We start from the raw sequence: 20,245 nt of genomic DNA, 5'->3' as shown, positions 1-20,245 counted from the left end.
GGTACAACTTAGAGCTGCAGGCGAAGGGTCAGCCTAAGACTGGTATGGCCTTTTTGTATCATATACGCTTCGAATGAGTTGAGTTTTCTGAGGGAGTGATCAGTCCTTGTACCGGATGGAGCTAAACTTGCTTTTCCCTCCTTCAGGTTCTACCCCTTAAAAGAAACTTAACTGATGGGCCTGGAATCAAGGTCTTCAAGCTGATGTCCATCAGTCACTCAGTGTCACACTACATTACCTGGGACATGCAGATGATGATTTCATCAGAGACGTTGCATGCTGAATTCACTGAAGATCGAACTGAGGACTAAACTCTATTCGTCTGATTCCCTAGTTAGGCTTTACTGAAAAGGTGAATAATAGGACCGTGATGTGCAGGCAACGCCGTGGAATCAAAACTTTTGGTTTGACTATATTTCTGTCATTACTGCCTCCTTGATGGTATTTTTATCGTAGAAGTTTTCGATCGTGGGGAGATCGTCAGTCCAGTCAGAACAACTTGTGCCTTTGATAAACCGCTCAATGAGGTACAGCAAACACTCTATTATGGAACGGCGTAGGCCTGATAGCATCCGGTTAGGGTGGTTTGGTGAAAGGCAACAAGGCATGAACTCACACTGATATGATCTTTTAGTTTTATTAGATTTGATCCACTCACAGTAGCTCCATCATATCAGGGAACCCCACAAGCTACAGAAGGAACCGCAGTTTCTATGGGAGTTGAAGTCGACCGCTTTGTACATAACAGGGCTTCACGATGGTAAGGCTCGCTGATTGTTTCGTGTGAAAGATATGGCGCATGGTATCAATGACAACACACTTTATCCAATGAAGATTTTGTTTATCATGAGCAAAACACACAGGCGGTCGATTCATCCCAGGATCAAAGTTCATCACATCTCATTCAAATAGTTCGTTAATTGGTTTACATACTCTGAACAGAAAAAGCCTACGATAGAGAAGCATTAGACTCTGACACTTGCATTGATTAGGCGTGCTTCCATTCGGTACCGTATCGTCGATGTTTTGAAGGCCGAAATTAAACTAGTTTCGTTTTTGCATTGTAACTCATTGTCCGTTTCACTGATTAGCATCCCGTCTTCGTGTGGCCATTGGGTGAAGTTTGCTAACCTTTCCAGGGCCGAATTTCGTTCTTCAAAAGTTCCCACTGGATTTCTTGTGTAGATGCCAAGGGGTGATGCCCAAATAAACAGGACAAACAGTACTAAGGGAATTCCTACTTTTGCAGCTTTCTGAAATCGCACGTTCCAAATGCTCCTTCTAGATGTCCACGAAAGCGAACGGTTCTGACGACTGTTGTTAGGAAACATGCACACCTGTGGTAAGTCGTATGAGAGAAAAAGAGACGGTGAAGGCTTCTAATAACAGCAGAATACTATATTCAGCTTATATATTCATTCACATTAATATGTACTGATATTTACTGCAAACGAAAAGTGGCCCAGTTAAAATCGATTTCAGCGACACAGAGCCCATATCGACCAATTGATCCAGGAAGGTTAATATGGCCGCGCAATGAGTTCTTGTGATAGCCGGCAAGGTGAGCAGCAAACATAATCCACTAATCAGCAGACAATGAGAAGACTGAGAGCTGTTTTCTCCCGAGACCCAGTTTAGTTACGGAATATCTATATACGAAAGGTTGCTAACCATAAAGAACTGACAGGCAGGAATTGGGCCATGACACCCTTGTGAGCAATTCTTTTGATGAATCCCGTCGGCAGACAACGTATATAAGTCACAGAGTCACGGTAGCAACGTGCTCGCAGTCAATTTTGACTTAAAAGCTGCGAAGACATCTTTATTATCGATCCCAGTCTTATTAGCCCTTCAGATTCACCATGTTGATAAGGTATGTTTGCACAAGGCGTGAACGCCTTTGGTTTGCTCATAATTATTTACCTATGAAGAAAGTCACATCAAGTACAGACTGACCAAATGGTCTTTGTGCAAAAACTACAAATTAAACGATATTTTTAGTGTCATAGCTCACATTTCACTCCCTTTCCTTGGGTTATTTCAGGTGTATGCAATAGTATGGAACTGTAATAATGAATTTCATGTGTTATAAATCCTTGAAACACTTTGAGCACTTAGCATCGTAGAACTCCTGGATGTGACGTATTTACGTCTCTGTAAGGAAGTTAGTCTCTGACTTCTTCTTCAACTGTTTGCACTCTAGCTTGTTTCATTATGGATGACCTAAACTCTGACAGCCGGCTCTTCGACCTTATGGATTTTATCCCAAATAGTCGGAGGAGACGCGGTAAGGAATCAGAATAATTTACTTGCATTGTTTTCAACCAGCAATCTATCACCTTGCGGGCAAGGTATCTCAAGGGCTTTATGACATATCTCTGATTCAGGTCGGGTATATTTGGACGGGAAACAAGACGTTTCTCGGCCATTTTCCCATGAAGCCATGAGATTTTCAACATGCATCTAAAAAAGATCGGCCTTTTGTGTCACCGGTCTACCTGATAAACGTAACCTTGTTGAATCCAGGTAGATTTGTTCTATTTTCTAATGACCTTACCGGATGACAGCATAATCAGCACCAGACCGCCTGGCAATTCACTGCCACGTTGACGGTTTGTCGATAGGCAACTTCTTGTAAACTTCCATGGCGCTTACTACTAGGGAGGTGCGTATTACGCTGAAACTCAAAGGGATTGGAAGACGATGTCAGTAACTCGATGATAAACGGGAACTGGTGCCTGTGCCCATTGTTTTGTCGTTATATCTAGGCCGAATAATGGTGTGCGATTGGCTGCTATACGTTGGCCCACCGACCTTATTCCCTCGGGTCGAAATCAGAGCCAAATGCTTGCGCGCAGCACCATGTTCGGTTCTGCACAAACTTGATGCGGTATTTTAGCATGCACGAGTCTTCGGTTAAATCTGATGGAGCCGCTAAATCTACCTGCTCACTCCTACTAATTCTCATTCAGAATGTGGCAAATTACTGTGTTGAGCAATTAAATTTTATTTTATTTTCAACCTTCTACTCACTTGTTGCTAGTCACTGTGAGTTGTTTGGTTAGGTTAGCACACATGCTTCTCTTTATGCCCATGCACAATCGAGAAAACCAGTGCTTCAACACTCTAATTCATCAGATATACTGATGGGTCTGCCAAACCACTGTTAATTGGAGTTTTCAGACTGTAGCTATTTAAAACATCGATATTTTTTCACCGAGATCATTAGTAGAAAAATTGGCCTGCTTAATTTAGTGCCAGTATAAGAAGTAATGTTCCGAAAACGAGAAAATCCACCAGTCCAAAAATATTTTGAATATTTATAGTCAGCTTGAAACAGTGTTCGGTTTAATGCTTGACAAATTCGGGAATAAAACCTGAGGTGGAAAATCAATTATACAGTTGAACGAGAGAGTTGGTTGCTTAACTTGACGGACTTTGTAATAAGAACTTTGTAATAAGCTTGGAAAGAACATAGTCCATTTTGGGTAGCAAAGGATTAGAAAAAGAGTTGAACAATAACGGTTTCTTTAACATTATGTACCCTGTTGATGACTGCGTGATAATTAGCTTTGAAAGTATGTATCGGCCAGGCTCCTGGTGTACTGGATTCTCATCTGACTGGCCGTAGTTTTATCCTCCTGCTTAAAGACCCCCACTTCTAGAATCACCCTATGCTCAAAACTTGCATTAACCAACGGGAGTTGATGGGTCAAAACAGGACCCGGATCCCCATAAAATGTGTTCCTGATGAAGTCTTCATGATTGGTTACAAGTCAGCTTATCGCGGGAAGCTTTTTTTCAAAGGATTTCCCCTCGGACATCCTCTAGTTGCTGATGAAACTCGCATAAAACACCTTTGGTATGTGAGATTCATCCATGTGCATGGAATATTCGGGTAAATGCGTAATAACGGGGATGAAATTCGATTTACACTCTGGTAATTTCAGCAGAGTTTCAGTGAAGCCACGCTGAGTCGCGCGCTGAATCTACGTAGGAAGAAAATGATACTCCGTCAGTGAAATGTTTATGACAGTAGGTAAACACTGCTGGGTGTGGACAAGAAATGCGAAAATTACCATGCAACTTGACCACATCTTGCCTACTAGTAGCGATTACGGTTGCGTGTCCTGCTCCGTCCCTCTTCACTACTTGGACACAAGATGCATTAGCGCAGTCACCAAGGTCAGCGAAAGCTTGAATACGGTTTCAGACAACTTCACCACTAAACACTTTGTTTCGCCTCACAGGTCATACTGATGCCTAGTATGCTGTTTTGACTTTTTAAATGAACCGAATATGTCACAATGTCCCATATTGTGCAGTTGGTACCAGTTTTGAAGGGGAAAGCAACCAAAGCACGTTGTTTGGCCCTAAACATTGTACGGAATCCTACTCTACACTTTTGGTATACATTTCAGACTTTAATGAATCACACAAACTTATCTTTCCTTCATTGATGACCACATGCTGACTGGGATACTCCCGCGAATGAGGCTTCATAACCTTTTTTTGGGAAATCTCTTCCTCCGCTCACTGCATCAACCCTATTACATCAGTTCGTCCTCAGCCTGAGGAAAATATCTCAGATCTGTGCAGCGGCTGTCAGCAATTCCAACACACTGAATCGCCATCCCAAAAAGCCCTATTGATGTTTTATGACTAAGTCCTGCGGAACCAGCAGGGAACAGACTTACTGCGTTTGGCCGTAGACAAGAGCAACTTAGAGGGCTATGTTGCTGCAGGTTGCTTTCGTAGTTTTTGCACTTCGTGTTCATCTCCTTCATGGGTATTACCCATGACAATGACTTTCCGACCGTCTACGACAAATCATATTTGTAAAACGTCTCATCACTAGTAGAAGTTTGAGAAGGTAGAGTTGCTGTTCACTTCGTCAACTTAACGTGTCTTTCAGAAGCCATAATTTGATACGGTGTCACAAACCTGCATCAGTTTTTCACTCACAAGGCGGAGTCTTCTAATAAAAGGCCCGTTGCCATCTGTCACAGCTTGTGAAAAGCATTGTTGATTTCCGGTGGCCCTAATCTTAAACTCAGTGAGAAAGCCGGATAGTTGCGAATGTTCGGTAAGCAAAGCTTGCAGACATTCAGATTGCCTGGTATCCAATAGAAGACTGCCTAAGTGAGCTCCATACTCTTTTTTTCGCTCAGTTTGACCAGATTCCCCTACTTCTTATCACCTGTATACTGGTGAGATATTCCATTCGGCTAATGATGAATGCAACCTGAGGAGATTTTCAAATTTCTTCATTACTTTAGCAAGACAAATGAACAATTTGGAGAAGTTAATGAAGCACTACTTTTCAGATGAATCGGTGACTTACTTTAAAGTGGTGTACACTGTACAAAGTAATTGCACAATATATAAAGGAGCATATTATGTATACATATATAGTAACCATTATTAGTTGTCTGACTTCAGTCGACGCAGGCTCTTCGGGCACATCGAAGGAGCGCTAACGCCATTTTCGGTGCAAATATTCGTATGAAGGGATTGGGAATTGTCACACTTGGACAAATTTCCTGGGCTGGCTGTGGAGATGGTGCATCAATCGGAAAACTCTTACTATCTCCGTCTAAAGCAGGCAACATTTCTTCCTTCACGTTTCCAGTATTTTCAATCGAAATGGTCTACTTTCCGGCGTGTCAGTGCGATGTCAGTTGACTTTCCTGCTTCATCTCGCATGCACGATTACACCGATCGAAGATTAACCGTAAAGGGCAAAGAAAGTAACCCCTGGGCAATTTGATTCCTAACGCTTCATCACTAATCGAGGTAACATCATCAGTGCGTTATTGGGGAGCGTAGTGTTGTGTAACGCTGGGTTGGTGGTTGTGCCACAACCACCGCTACGTACCACTACGCTCCCCAATAGCGCACTGATACTGACACCTCGATAAGTGATGAAACGTTTGCAGTCAAATTGCTCAGCTCGGGGAACAAGCCACTGACCATCTACGCTACCTGAGCTACCGACATTTCCCTCTATAGAAAAGTAAGCCCTAATGATCTAGGTTCAACACCGCCTCGCATTTGCGAGTCAGTGTAAGTGACCATTGGACGTTCTTCTTTCTTAGCTGTAAGGACTACTGTACAGAGGCAGCTGAATGAGACATTTGTTCACTGAGGACCATTGGGTCAAGTGTTGGCCTTGATGCTGATCAGTAAATTGATTAGCTCCGCGGGAATAAAGCTTTCAGACTGCTGGTACCACACACAACTGACGCCATCCGTTGCGTGCTACGGATTCATCAGAACGACTTATGCAATCTCTGGCTTTCAGACAAGAGTGTTTTTCCTGAGTATCATGTTTGATGCTTGCTCTGCTTTAACGTTATTCAGGTTTTTCTCAAATTTGGCCGTTGCAGGTAATTTGGCAGGATCAACCAATCTTTTCCAATATCAGTTTTGATAATTACATTGTCAGACCCGACTTATCGTTTTCGGCATCGGCTTGTTATACACCGCTTTGAGCACAAGTTGATCATCCGGGTTAGGGCTTCGCTTAGATCTAATGAAATTCGGCATTAGACAAATTCGAGATGAGTGGGAACGCCTTAGTTATTCTTTCCAAAGCTCCAATAAAAGCTTGCACACTATATATGACACACAAAGCACGGAGAATTCCCCCTAAAATATCTCACGGGAAAAAACCGCATTAATCTATGGACTGTACGTGGTGAAGACACAAAATCGCCAACAATAATTCATGGTAGGCCGACACATAAGAGAATGTACCAAGCTACAAACGAACATACAATGTGCAAAAACATGCACTTCCTTAACTTAGAAAATAGGCTACTGGTGAAGAGTGGTGAATATGGGAACATTACATCACACATGTGAGGGGTGGTGCAGCTTAATTGCATTTTAATGAATGAAACAAATGAATTGCACTTGGAGAACAGCCCGTTGGTAGTGAGTTATCGAGTCTCAGTCTTAGTAAATATGAAGAAACTACAGTCTTATCGGAATAGTTTGATTAGGAGTCGTTTGGTCACCTGCTGGAATGAAAGGACCTTAATATTTTGTTGAAATTAACCGGATGTGAGGCCTCGTTTTGAGCAAATTTAGAAACACTTACCTATATAGTGAACCTCCTCTACCTAACTGAGTCGCGAGGACTGACACTCCGCAGATCGAACCTTTAACACACTATTGACTCGCATTTGATTGTTGCAGCTGTAGTCCAATAACACGTACTATTCATGGGCGAGCATGCGATTGGTGTTAGCAAAACCAGACTGATAACTCAGCTTCATAACAGCTGGATACAATGAAATCCATGTGTTAGAACCAGCAGTATCATTACGTTATGTCAGGCTAGGAGAGAATTCGATTGGATAGGGTTGCTGGACCACAACTAGTGTATCCATTCTGTCATTTGGTTAGATAAGTCACTGTTCTTCGATATACGATCGGTCGCCTTGTAGGGATCCATAGCAAACCAAGTAATACTAGAACAGGTGACGATGAGAGATATGTGGCGAGCAGGCCTTGGAAGCTGATGAAGTACGGAAACACAGAAGTGGATTTCACTGATTCGAAGAGCATAAACGTAGATTTTAACCGACACTTACTTTTGTGTTCCGATTCTAATCCCATGAATCCATCTCCAAGGCGGTCTTAAACCGCCTGAGTTAACTGTCTCCTTTTTGTCTGTGTGGATGTTTTTATATCAGACGTTTTTTGTATTTTTTTAAATGATCAATTATTTTCATTTTTATTAAGACGTTACTACTGTCAACCAGTTTCATTTCTGCAGTATGATTGGACCTTTTCCTTGAGTGATCTAGAAACTCTTTATGTGCGAAAGGACACTTTTTCCCCTTCACACCCTTTTCCAATGAGATTTCTCCTCTCCGACACGGTTACTTAAGTTGGGCTATATAGGAACGGGAACTCCTTGGACTACTCTTCCATTACAAGTTGAACCAACAACCATTGTTGAGGTTGGATCCTCGGTCATCTGACATACGAGACCGGCAGATTACCAATGCTTCCGCAGTGCAATCTGGGTTTACCTGAATTATAACGCCCGAACTGGCAATGTTTTTACTCCTAAGCGGCGTTGCTATTTGTTGCGAAGCTTCCATTGACGGCTGTCAGTCGACTGACCTGCTTACAAATCTGTGTAAAACACGCTTTCCTGTATCGTCGACTGGTAATTGTCACTCCATATTTCCAGCTCATGTACTGTCGGTATTAGATGACTAAATCCTACATTACGCCCTTCTGTCTCCTTTCTAATCTCAATCTGGAACTACTCAACTCTCGCAACAACCGATATTCAAGGTTTTCCATTCATTCAGTTTCCGTGACATTTGAATACTAAGTTACAATGTAAGATGACGTCAGCGTGAAGCTCACATGAATCTCTTGTTTGTGATGTCTTTTAGCGAAATGTTGCACGCCAAATTATGTTTCATTTGGTGACATATGTGTACTCGGAATTTGCCAGAGGAACATTTGTAGAAATTGTACAACGTGTTGCGTTCACTGAATCAGGTGGATCTTCCGCCGAATGCTATCAAATGCCTGTTCATAAAGATAGAAATTGAATTTCAAAGGCGGAATCAAGACCAAATATGGAAGACACCGGAACAACTACAACTGCACAACTCAGGCAATTCCTAGACCTATGTTCATAATAACTCAGGCATTTGCCAAAATTCTCTGCTGTTTCCGAACCGCTTAGGAAGTTTTCACGTTCGAATGAAGGTTTTGGGATATTGGACACGAAACTGCTTGTTCAACAATCAAAACCTTGGAATCATGTACGCTGATGGTCGCCATCTTTGAGGAAACGTATCTAATATATGATTCGACCGAAGCCTCAGATGTGAGCTTGAATGCCGCCATATCTCAGCTGCGGAGGGGAGAAAAAAGTGATCTTTCATGCTTTCAGGACCCTATCAAACACATAACGCAGCTATCCTAAGGCTGAAGAAGAAGTGCCTACTTGTGTGTGGGCCTGTAAAAGGCGCCATATTTATTGTTCGATTTTTCTTTTGCTTTACGTACCGAACAGTCTGCGCTAGCAACTCTGCTCAGTCGCGACCGTAAAGGGTGAAAACTACTAATGTCAGATCTGTTGTACTCGCAGTTTTTGACTCACAATTGTGAAGTAATGTGCTACTGGTAGACAGATTCAGGTAGCCGACGCACTTTCTAGACCCGTGTGTGAACAACGGACAGAATCAAAACACCGTGAAGGTAAAATTATCTTTTCACTTGGAAACAACGCCTGAATGAATACGAGAACATACGAGAACATGAGCGATGAGTTGGTTGGAAAAATTGCTCAGATATACCACCAAATCATGAGCAGATTGAACTAAGACTCCAGTATAACTGCCGCCATTTGACGTCACACGTAATGAGCTTGCTGTTGTGAGTAATTGCATTTTGCGCGGAGGTTTGGCAACTCTAGCCATAAGTGAGTGCGCTGAATCCGGTAACTCTGGGATCATGTACGAATACGTGAGTTCTGATGGTGGTCGAAATGGAATTCCAATGTGGAGAATGCTACATGGACCAAACTTTGGGCAAAAGTGTGAAAGCTCTTCGTGCACCAATCCAATCCACTGGGCATCTCACTGAAACAATGGGAAAAGGTGATGGTCGATATTGTTGGTGCCATCATAAAAAAAGAATATGGCTGCATGAAGGTTGCTTTGAAAGCAAGTGTTCTGAAGCTCTTTTATCTGGCAACATTACCTCACTGAAACAATGGGCAAAGGTGATGGTCGATATTGTTGGTGCCACCATAAAAAAAAGAATATGGCTGCATGGAGGTTGTTTTGAAAGCGAGCGTTCTGAAGCTCTTTTATCCGGCAAGATTATTGTAACAACTGTTTCCGTTTGCAAGGTACGTTTCACTAGAAAAGACTTTCCGAGCGCGATCTTCAACTGTATAATAAGGAGTCCCTTTAGTTCGCGGAGAATAACAGTATAAGATATTCCAAAACATTTGTGTACAGTCCGGCTGCTGCTGGGGTGATTCAACGAGTGAGTCGCAATTCACAGAGGTACATACAAACAATCACATCACATTTGAGACGTGAGAGTATTCAGTAATTTCAGCCTTCCTAACTTATTGAACTATGCCACAGTATAATGATTAAAACACCATCAGATTTAATGCTTGGAGGGCGAATTGAAAAGCAACCCAATGTGGCCTTCATACCCGAAAGATGTACTAACCCAGAAGAAAGTAAGCAAATGCAAATGTGCCAAAACAAATTAGACATCTGGATCGACAATGTCCGCCTGGTACGTTGTACGTATCCAAAATGAACGGAAAGCAGAAAAGGACTTGTACAGTAAAACTGTGCTCCTTGGGAACCTGTGTTTTGGGAGACTGGAGAAAAGTGAATACTAGGCGACGGCTTATCACATCCCAAGGTATCATCACAGGATCACTGCATAAGGCATCCGCTGCGAATTCTTCTCTGAGCACTCTTGAAGTTTGATTCCGCCGGCTTGTCCAGTAAAACAGCCTAACGGAATAACATGCTTCTGAGCGTACGCCGTTTACAACACACTTCTCACTGCATCCCAATATTGTAACAATTCTGTACGTTGTAACCACATGCCTGTGAATTGAACATTCAAAAAGAGAAGATAATTCTATGTCCTCTTTTGGAATAACTCTTGTTTGTTCTTGATCACAATTCCCTTTCCACATGCGTCGGTGTTATCCAGTGTGCCTAGGCTGTAGTGGCCACGCACTGACCCAACGTGCTGTCTGGCTCCAATCGTGATCACTGTCCGACCAACCACTGATATCTGACGTGTTCAAGGTTGTCAGTTTTACTGCGCCCCTCTCACCGTGTTCCGTCCTACCTATGGAACATAAAAACATCCAGGTGTTCTTCTTTTATGAAGTAATACCCATAGGGTTAATCAAAACTTTTCAACAGCCCACCTTAGATATCCTAGCTGAATATCCTGGCTGGATAACAGCAAAAATGAGAGTCTTATTTGAGCTTCATGTTGCTGGCATCGCGATTCGCACATGGGTGTTAAGCTGCGTCATTGTGTCAGGGGTAGCAGATTTCTTCAGAAAAACGGCAGCCTAACATAGGAATCGTACCTTGGAAATACTGTTCAAAAAAGCTTTCAAAGCCTACTGAAAGATATTAAAATCTGCATCAGTATCTATTTGAGCAAGTCGAATGGTGAAACAAATTTTAGTAATGCCTTGACAATCACTTTTAATTTTTGTTCTTATTTTGGCGTTCATTTTTGGCGCTAACGAGGTTGGTCATGGCGACCATATCTTGTCATTTCTGATGTTTTGTCTTACCCTTTGGTAATGGAATTGGAACCAGGTTCTCTTATACCAGGCCTATAACCATCTGATGTTTCTGAAGAGCCGGTGTTTTCTTCATCAGTGTGGGCGAGTCCCATTCAGTTGCAGAGTGCTTCAGCTGAACAAGCTGATAATGTGTAAGCACCTTTGATACTAACTCCACTGGTGCATGGGTCTCACTTACTACAGAAGAAACGGAGTATTCATCCAAAAAAGCAGAATTTCATTACGTAATATTTCACAACAAGATGCTTTTAGTGAGAAAAGAATACCCCGGAAAGCATCAAAAATATATCGTAAGGAGTATTCTTCCCAGAAAATGGGATACTTTCTCATAACCGAAACGGAAGCACGGCAGTATTGCTCAGTGTGCTAACTAGTTACGCTGCCTAGTCATTGGTTTGCTTGCCGAGTTTTGCATACCAGCAGAGCAGACGTCATCAGTGCATGGTTGACGGTGTCACCTTTTGTTTCATCTAGAATAGAGATTTACATATCCCAGCTGGAAACGTTTGAGCGAAACTGCTGGTTGCCGGAAGAAGAAAGTAGAATTGTGGCACTGGGGATTAAGTATTCTACTTATCCATGTGTTCTTACCTGATGAACCAAGGTAACACTTAAGCCAGCGATGCCTTTTTGCCACAGGTTATAAAGTTAGTCAGCATTGCTTGGACAAAAGTATCCCGCCAAGTATGAGAGGTACAATTATTGAGGACTACTTTAGCTTTCATTAGGCGGTCGGTTAAATGAATAGGCTCACTACACTACTAAAGTCTTAGCTAAGGGACTATGAGTAGTTTCACCGCTTGGCTATCAAGGCGTCTCTTAAGTTTATAGGTCCAGCGTAAAATTCACATCAGTTGACGGAAATGATAGTCCTCGCCTGGTGCTTACGTTGAGTACTACCAAAATGGAGCACATGATTAAGTTGATTGTGGCATCGTTAAAGCGTTTCGGTTCTTCAAATCTGCATTACTCATCACTAGCTCGTAATGCGTGTGTCCGAATGGAGGGAGTTCAGCAGTTCTACAGTCAGTCTCCAATCGGTATCTGCTCGTTCGGCTGTAGTACTCTTTCGGTGCCTAACTACCATGCCATCCGAAGGTGAGCCAACCGGTATCACCTGAATGAGATCCTGTAAGTTGGCTTCAGATGAATAGTTGGCTGCTCATCGCCTAGTGTCTGTAAACTGTGGATTGTGTAGCTTGTCTGGATACTTATTCTATGTATGAGTTTGGCATATTGGTTCAGTTGGTTAAAAATGTACTGTTACCTCAGCTCCGGTATTACAGTCGTGTTCTATTTAAGGTGACTGTTGTCGAACTGCCCACTCACTGGTTATTGATTGGTACAACATTCAGTGGAGTGTGGGTAGCCTATCGTTTGCGTTCCATTTAACTACAAACGCTATCCCCCGAATTCAGTTGGTTAAAAATGTGCTGTTACTTCAGCTCCGGTATTACATTCGTGTTCTATTTAAAGTGACTGTTGTCGAACTGACCACTCATTGGGTATTGATTGGTACAACATTCAGTGGAAAGTGTGGGTAGCCTATCGTTTGCATTCCATTTAACTACAAACGCTATCCCCCGATTTAGTTGGACAGACATCGAAGACGTGATCCATAAGCAGTGCTTCGCCGGAGATCGGTGATGTTGTGGAGGACGCACAGAATGCGATTGTTATTGTTTACTGGCAGGTTGTCAGGTGCTCTGAAGACAACATTTAGACATTAGCTTGCTAGAGGAACAGCGGTTCGAAATGGCAACCCAGTAAGATTTTCCGAAGTCGTCCTGTAGCATGAAAGTTACCCCATGCGTCGGCCTTTGAAAAGAGTGGCCCTAAGGGCATTGTGCTTTAACAGTCTATTACGCCTATGTTGTAGTGCTATCCAATAAAAGTCTATTTTTTCAGAGTAATTGAAGCACTTCCAAGGATAAGAGGATATGATCGAGCTAGTATAGCACTGTCCCCATATCAGTGGTTTCCTGTTCTATGTGCACGATCCATCATCGGTGTGGTCAACCCAAGTTTATAAAGATGGAATATAAGAGAGCAAAAACTTTACTTGTATGTTTATTATTTTGCAACTGCTATGCTTGGAATGAGAAAGGTGTTCTTGTCTGAAAAATTCAGCGAGCCAAGGTTACGCAGGCGAAAATCAAATGACCTTGGTTACTGGGATTCCAGACCAACTTTGAGAGATTGACATGATATATGCCGTCCACAGTTTAGCGATTGAAGAACGGCAGTGTAATAAACAAGAGTGAGCTAGGGTAGCCAAATATATTTTTGATGGCTCATTACATTGGTTACATGGATTGCATCATACTACTTAATTTCTTTCTGGATGATATTGTGCTGATACTGAGTGATCATTCACCCAAATGAATACAGTAAAAACTATTACATGCCTCCTTCTCCAATAAAGGCCAAACTGAAGCAAGGAATATTTTTGAAGTATCACCGGGCTCACACGAGAATTGGGGTTATTATTCTGAGCAATAAAACGAATAGCCCCTCTTATGGAGTCATCTTCTTTCCTAATAGGGGATTGTTTCACATACATTCCGTCTTCGACCATTCCGTTTGATGAATTAATTCAAAGTCGGTTCAGGCTGTTAGCGTGCTGTTATATTTTCGCCTGTTTTGTATTTAGACAGTAGCTTGAGGAGTTAGTTCACAGAGTGTATGCTGATCACACATAGGACCGGGTAACTCTATGCCACGTCGGTGACTATTCATCAACCAAGAAGAAATACTATGTCATCATTTATGCAGGTGCCAAACCATTTTTAGTTTCAGTTTTAGTTACTGTCTTTAGTTACGGTACGGCATTCGCAATGAGAGTCTATGATTGGTCATTCCTTGAGACCTGCTATGTTAAATTTAGTCGTGGAATGAACGACATTGTTGAACGTATCAGTCAGTTACTACGGATTATCGAAATGAATAAACTCCGGGAAGGGACTCTCATTTCCGACTGACAAGCGATTCGAATGAAAGAAAGTCTGACAGTTCGACATTCGAAGTGAAGCAAATTTTGGCAAAATTTATTTTCGGAACCTACACAGGTACTCTCCTGTGAAAGCAGATAACGTTCAGTTCGTCCGAAAACGCCGTTATAGTTTCTGAAAAGGAGCTATATGACGAAAAAATGTGATTAAAGGTTTCGTAAACAAGCTGCAGTCCAGATTTTAACCATTCAAGTGGTCATTATCCGAACATCCAGTAAATTCATTTCCGTATATTTACGCTTGACCAGGCCAAGGACAGCTTTATTGTCCGCTGCTGTAGACGTAAATCCGCAAAACGCCTGTTATTCAAGTGGTCATTATCCGAAAATCCAGTAAATTCATTTCCGTATATTTATGCTTGATCAGGCCAAGGACAGCTGTATTGTCCGCCGCTGTAGACGTAAATCCGCAAAACGCCTGTGGAAAGAGCATTGTTCCATTCTTTTTTTTTATAAGGAGTTACACTCTTCATTTTTACGACATAATCGATTGGCCTTCGAGCTACTTATAAGTAGGCAAACATGCTGACGTTCTGATGTTCGCCCCAGTTAGCCCAGTAATTTCATGTGGGAAATCCAGGCCATCCGGGTTTTCGCTAGCTGGTTACACACAAGCAAAATAAACTTTATCTGCTTATCATTTGGCTGACGCCAAATGCTGCGCCTTGTTTTTTCAGAGATTGCAATTTTCTCCAGAAAGATGAGAACTATTTCCTTCGACCCTGACTCGACCTCCTGTGTTCCCGTGACGGAGAGGATAATGTCCTGAATTTTGGGCAAACGGCCTACGCAACAAAGGTGTCAAGTGACCGACACTGTGAATGAACCGCAGCTCGACAGCGGGGATACATTGCACAGAAATTTTGGTTTTGATTACACTAGCTACCGAGAAAGTCACCCTCCTCAAAGTACATGGTACACTTCGTGGACGAATAGTCTACTTAGAATGCTCCTTCGAGTCGGTATGCAGCATCCAGAGACTGGGGTAATATTCTCTTCATGGAGGATTTGCTCGCGGTTGTGTGTTTACGGCAGAGCGACTAATGAGAATAAGGAAGTCCAAGCGAACAAGTGTTCAGGGTGCCTGACATCTGATCGAGTAGCTGACTCCACCTTGCTTTGTGTCCAACAAAGCAAAATTAATCGTTTAGTGGTTCACTCTCTGGTTTTCAATTTATTATACGGAATTTCACGCTTTTGTAATGTCGGTAATGTACATGACATTTGTTTGAGACTCCACTTGTCCTCTCTTCGTTTATGCAGCGGCATTCCCGCGGAATTTGGATAGCTGGAAGATCAACTCACAGGAAAGTTGTATTCTTATAAAGGCTGTTTTCATTTCCACAGCACATTTGAGGGGGACGGAGAAACCCATACCTTAAGGACTAATAACGGTCAGGGGCCTTTGAATCTGGATGTACACGCCCGCCATCCTGCAGAAACTGGAGCGTAAATCCTCACATGAACATATAGGTTTTCTTAGTTTCCTACGACGCTACATGTCTTACTCATCAAAAACTTCTTTTCCCTCTCCTCTGTACCAAAAGTACCACTAATGTAACTGTTATATATGAAAGTGTGTTTCCCACGGGATCATCTTGGTCTCCCTATCCGTCACACAACGGTGAAGAAAATCTTAGACGACGTTTTGACCTCCCGATTTTCCTCTTAGTTGGATATGACCTGCTTTTAGTGAGAGCATGAGCTCTCAAACCAGGTAACGCAACTCCTGTCACAACTCATGGCACAACCAACAACCCACCGCTACGCACTCATACGCTCCACAATAACGCACTGATGATGTCGCCTCGATTGGTGATGAAACGTTTGCAATCAAATTGCCCAGCTCAGCGAACAGGCCAACGACCATCAACTCCTGTCAGTTATGTCGTAATCGTGACTTTCGAGCGCAACGCATCATCGTGTTCGTTACTTATCCATTATAATTTGGGTTGAAATTGCGTTTCTACACCAAATATATTTGTCTGTCTCGTCTCCTATCTCTATACCTTCTTACAATCGAAGAATTGGAGGTAGTCACGGTTGATTTCGATAAACTCAGGGATGTAGTCTGGTCACTGTCTAAATACCCCTAATGTTCATAATTTAATTTGAAGTGGTTCCACCAAGCTAGTAATAGCAAATAAGACGTAGCTTGATGAGAGATAGTGCTTTCTATAATAAAGGTAATCTGAGACAGTTTACTGAGACAAAATTCATACAGGAGGTGAAAAGCTAACGGTTCTACGATCACATACTAATCACACGGTAGGAGTCAGCTACGGATTTCTTCGTCACTAGTAATTCACATGGTTCAGTTCCTCTTCCTCAACCTACCACCTTCTTTCATTTTACGCGATATTCATAATCGCATAAAAGTCCCACCGCCATGCTTTTGTCCCAACAAGGTTAACTGAACGCAGGTGTGACAACGCAGGCTATACGCTTTAGTGTAAAAGTAAGCGTTGTGTATGTGCCTTGGTAAGTGCCACATTCACTTTGGCTTTCGTTCAGTAACGCCCAGCACTTCGAAGCGGACAACATAAAAAGTTTGTACAGGCCATTGTAATGCTGTCCACAGGTAGTCACCCCTAATGTGCTGGAATCATATATAGCCAATGTATACACAATTGCGTCAACCAACATAAATTCAGTTACGTCAATCTTACATAAGTTGGCTTGTCCTGTAAACTTTTGCATGGCTGAACCAACGGTGTGTGATAAATCAGGTAAGCCATGTTCCACTGAAAGGCGCCAGAACATACTTTTGGCTTACAACAACCGGGAAGACTTAAAAACCCTTGTCACTGCTCTCACTATACATAAACAAAACCAACTAGTAAGATTTGATTGTGTGCACAATGGAATCCGTGAAAGTCACGGTGGTCATAAACCAATGTCTGACGCAGAACAAGTTAGGAGATCAAGGATTCAGAGGTGACCTGGGCGGATGAATATTTTTCAGTAAAGATCCATTTTGCTGAGAAAGTGTTACAGTGCCATCACAAGCTATTTGGTCGGTCAGGTTAGGGAATGATGAAATCGGATAACGAGATGATGTAAAGTGTTTTTGGTGGAGGCTGGAAAACGAAGAAGGAAATAAATGACCCGGTTGGATGGGCGAAAGTAAGGTTGCTTTCACTATAAAACGTTAGCCCCTACTTTGGCCAGTTTCAACGTAAGGTGAAGCCGCATCCTTAGTAGAGCCTATATAGGACGAAAGGCTCCATCACTCCTGGAGGCAGCTGAAATTTCTTGGTGCTGTCTGACCAATTGGTCATCGTAGAAATGGGCTTCTACACCAAGGGGAGCTGCCATCCTCAGCTTCTTGAACTGATGTACAGCCGAAAGGCTATTGTTTGCGATGATGAGTCTTGTCACAGTGAGCGGAACGTGCTTACTGATGACCTGCACTCTGATGGTACGTTTCTCCATCTTGACCTATACTCGCCCACCTCAAACCATACAAGAGTATATCTCGGTGTGGTAATGATTAGTTATCATTTGGAGCAAGCGGCCCCTGACGCACGAATGGCTGTCAACTACCGAGTTTGCAACATTGTGGTCTGTTTACTGTTCACACATCTGTTCATTGTTTTTTTTTTAATAACAAACGTTCCCAGAATTAAGGAGACACTTTATCTCATTTAACAGGTCCCGGGTTAGATCGAAACGGGTAACTAACGAGAATACTTGGTAGTTGAGAAGGAAGACCGAAGCGTACGAATTCACAGACCAGACAAACTGAGAGGAAGGATGGCCTCTTGAAAAGAAACTATTGATTACTTAGAACCTGTCAGCAGTGCTCAGAAACCGACGAACCATCAATTTGACTGGAAAACCGTCTAATTATTCTTTCCTTCAAAGCTTCACTTTGATTCGACTAGCCACTGAGTAATGACAGCCTTTTCAGTGCATAAAGTTCAACTGCCTTGAATGGGGTAAAGTTTACGTGCAACCCTGTCCATTGTGTCACAGTTTCCTAGGTTCCGGCGCACTGTAATATCCAGAGCTGAATTTTCGTTGGGGTCACCTGCAAGAAACTGATAATCCTGGTACTACTGGCCGCTCTTCTTCGTATTAGCTTGCATCATCTTCAGCAAGCACCTCAGTTACCACCAAAATTGCAATAGTATATGGAGGATATATCAGTAGAGTCAGTACAAACCGCTTTTGATCACTCGTTACGCTTAACTCTGTACATATGGTCACAAATATTTCACCCACTCTGCACATAGCTCTACAATTGCAAATGATACAGATAGTAGCGCTATATCCTGCTCAAAGCAGGTTGATCGATGGATTCTTCGAGACGCAATTCGTACAGTCGATGGTCAAGAATTGTACGTTTAAAACTGAGGCCAATCTCCGGACGTCTTCACTACGGTGCAGTAACATGCTGCTTGGACCGAAACCCATTTTCATCACAGAGAACACCACAAGCCTCCATCACTGGTCTGCGGCCGTAGAATCTGTAACCGAAAACCTGTGGAAGTGGCTTTGTGTTAACTTATTATCAGACCACACACAGACGTGTGAACTACACAATCAGCCAACATACGAAGACTTCGCTGGGGCTATGTTACTGCCAGTCAGTAACGTCGGACTGCCAACCAGTCTTTTATACTTAGCCTGGCCTACAAAATCCTGTGTATTTTTCTTCTGTATGACCTTGAGGTCGAATGTGCTTCTAGGCGATTCTCCCATCAAACTCAAGTGACCAGTGTAACAGGACCGTTGAAATCGGAAAGCGCATGCAAAATCTAGCACGTTTGCACGATGGACAATTCCAACCACAATAGAAAAAACTCCAAAAAGATCACAACTATAAGGAATCATCGCTGAAGTAGTAATGAAGAATGGAGCACATGAATATTATCCTCATTGAATCCTGATGCAAATGAAGTAACTCTGAATGCGTCCCCATACGTCACCAACTACACTCTACCGGAATAAATGCAACGTAAAAAAATCGGAATCGTCTCGCTTTGGAGAGCTACACAATCCAGTGATCCCCCCTGCAAGGTTAACAATAGGTACATCTCACTGTACAGAGCGTCATTAAAATATGCCAGACCCGGGCGACCACAATTCATTACGTGACACTTTCTGTAGTGGTTAAAATGAACACTAACCGGTTTGGTCATTTAGCCGATACGATTGTGGGGATAATCCCAAACAGGAAAATGGTCCAGATATTTGCAAATTCCGGATATCTTCTCAAAAGATGCTGCCTTATCAGCTCACAAGTCCCAATAATGCCTGGTTTCACATTAATTCCACAAAACCTGCTACTTTTCCGATACAGAGACAAGAAGTTGTTTGTTTGACCTATTAGTACGACTAACAGAGGACGCTTGTAGGTTGTGCATGCATGGCTAACCTTGTTGTACACGGTTATAGCAGCTTTTTCTGCAGTACCACGACATCGACTATGCCTCCCAGTCATAATGCAGCCAGTCCAGCTTGTATTCAATTTCATAACATTCACCGTTTACTTGTTATTGTCAGAGGATCGTGCCAGGAATGCTCTCAGTAAGTTAGTTGACGCGTTGACCTCCGTTTGTTTACAAATATCAAGGCGACCTGCATTGCAGATACATTTGGCTTTGTTAATACAGACGAATACTGTTCACGCCGCTTATGTATGTTCAGGAAAAGGCGAAACGGGAAGGATCATCAGATTCGGGTGTGAAGTAATAAGAACAACCGTGCCAGAACACAAGGAACTTGCAAATGAGTTATGTGGGTGGAAATTCAAATACCCACAAGCGGACAATTGGCTAGCAGTTGAAGATGATGAAGAGGGCGGTCGCTTCGGCGGCGCACTGACCTTTGAGATCGGCGAATTTCTATATCCTATTGGGCTGCCCGTTACTCAAAACGCTGCC

General features: G+C 42.6%; 1 protein-coding gene across 1 annotated transcript in view; it reads right to left on the bottom strand.

Moving 5' to 3' along the window:
- The window catches only part of T265_06473 (hypothetical protein), a gene marked incomplete at both ends in the record, with an annotated part of 60,082 nt that extends 40,279 nt beyond the window's left edge, over positions 1-19,803 (bottom strand). Inside the window, one exon of the mRNA XM_009171741.1 lies at positions 19,738-19,803. Coding sequence (XP_009170005.1) covers positions 19,738-19,803 — 66 coding nt within the window. The remainder of the gene's footprint in view (positions 1-19,737) is intronic.
- Between the last annotated feature and the right edge of the window lie 442 nt (positions 19,804-20,245).

The sequence above is a fragment of the Opisthorchis viverrini genome (assembly GCF_000715545.1).
Source record: "Opisthorchis viverrini unplaced genomic scaffold opera_v5_137, whole genome shotgun sequence".
Classification (NCBI taxonomy): domain Eukaryota; kingdom Metazoa; phylum Platyhelminthes; class Trematoda; order Opisthorchiida; family Opisthorchiidae; genus Opisthorchis; species Opisthorchis viverrini.
Note: the sequence above shows the minus strand (reverse complement) of the source record. Positions and strands in the feature narration are given on the sequence as shown.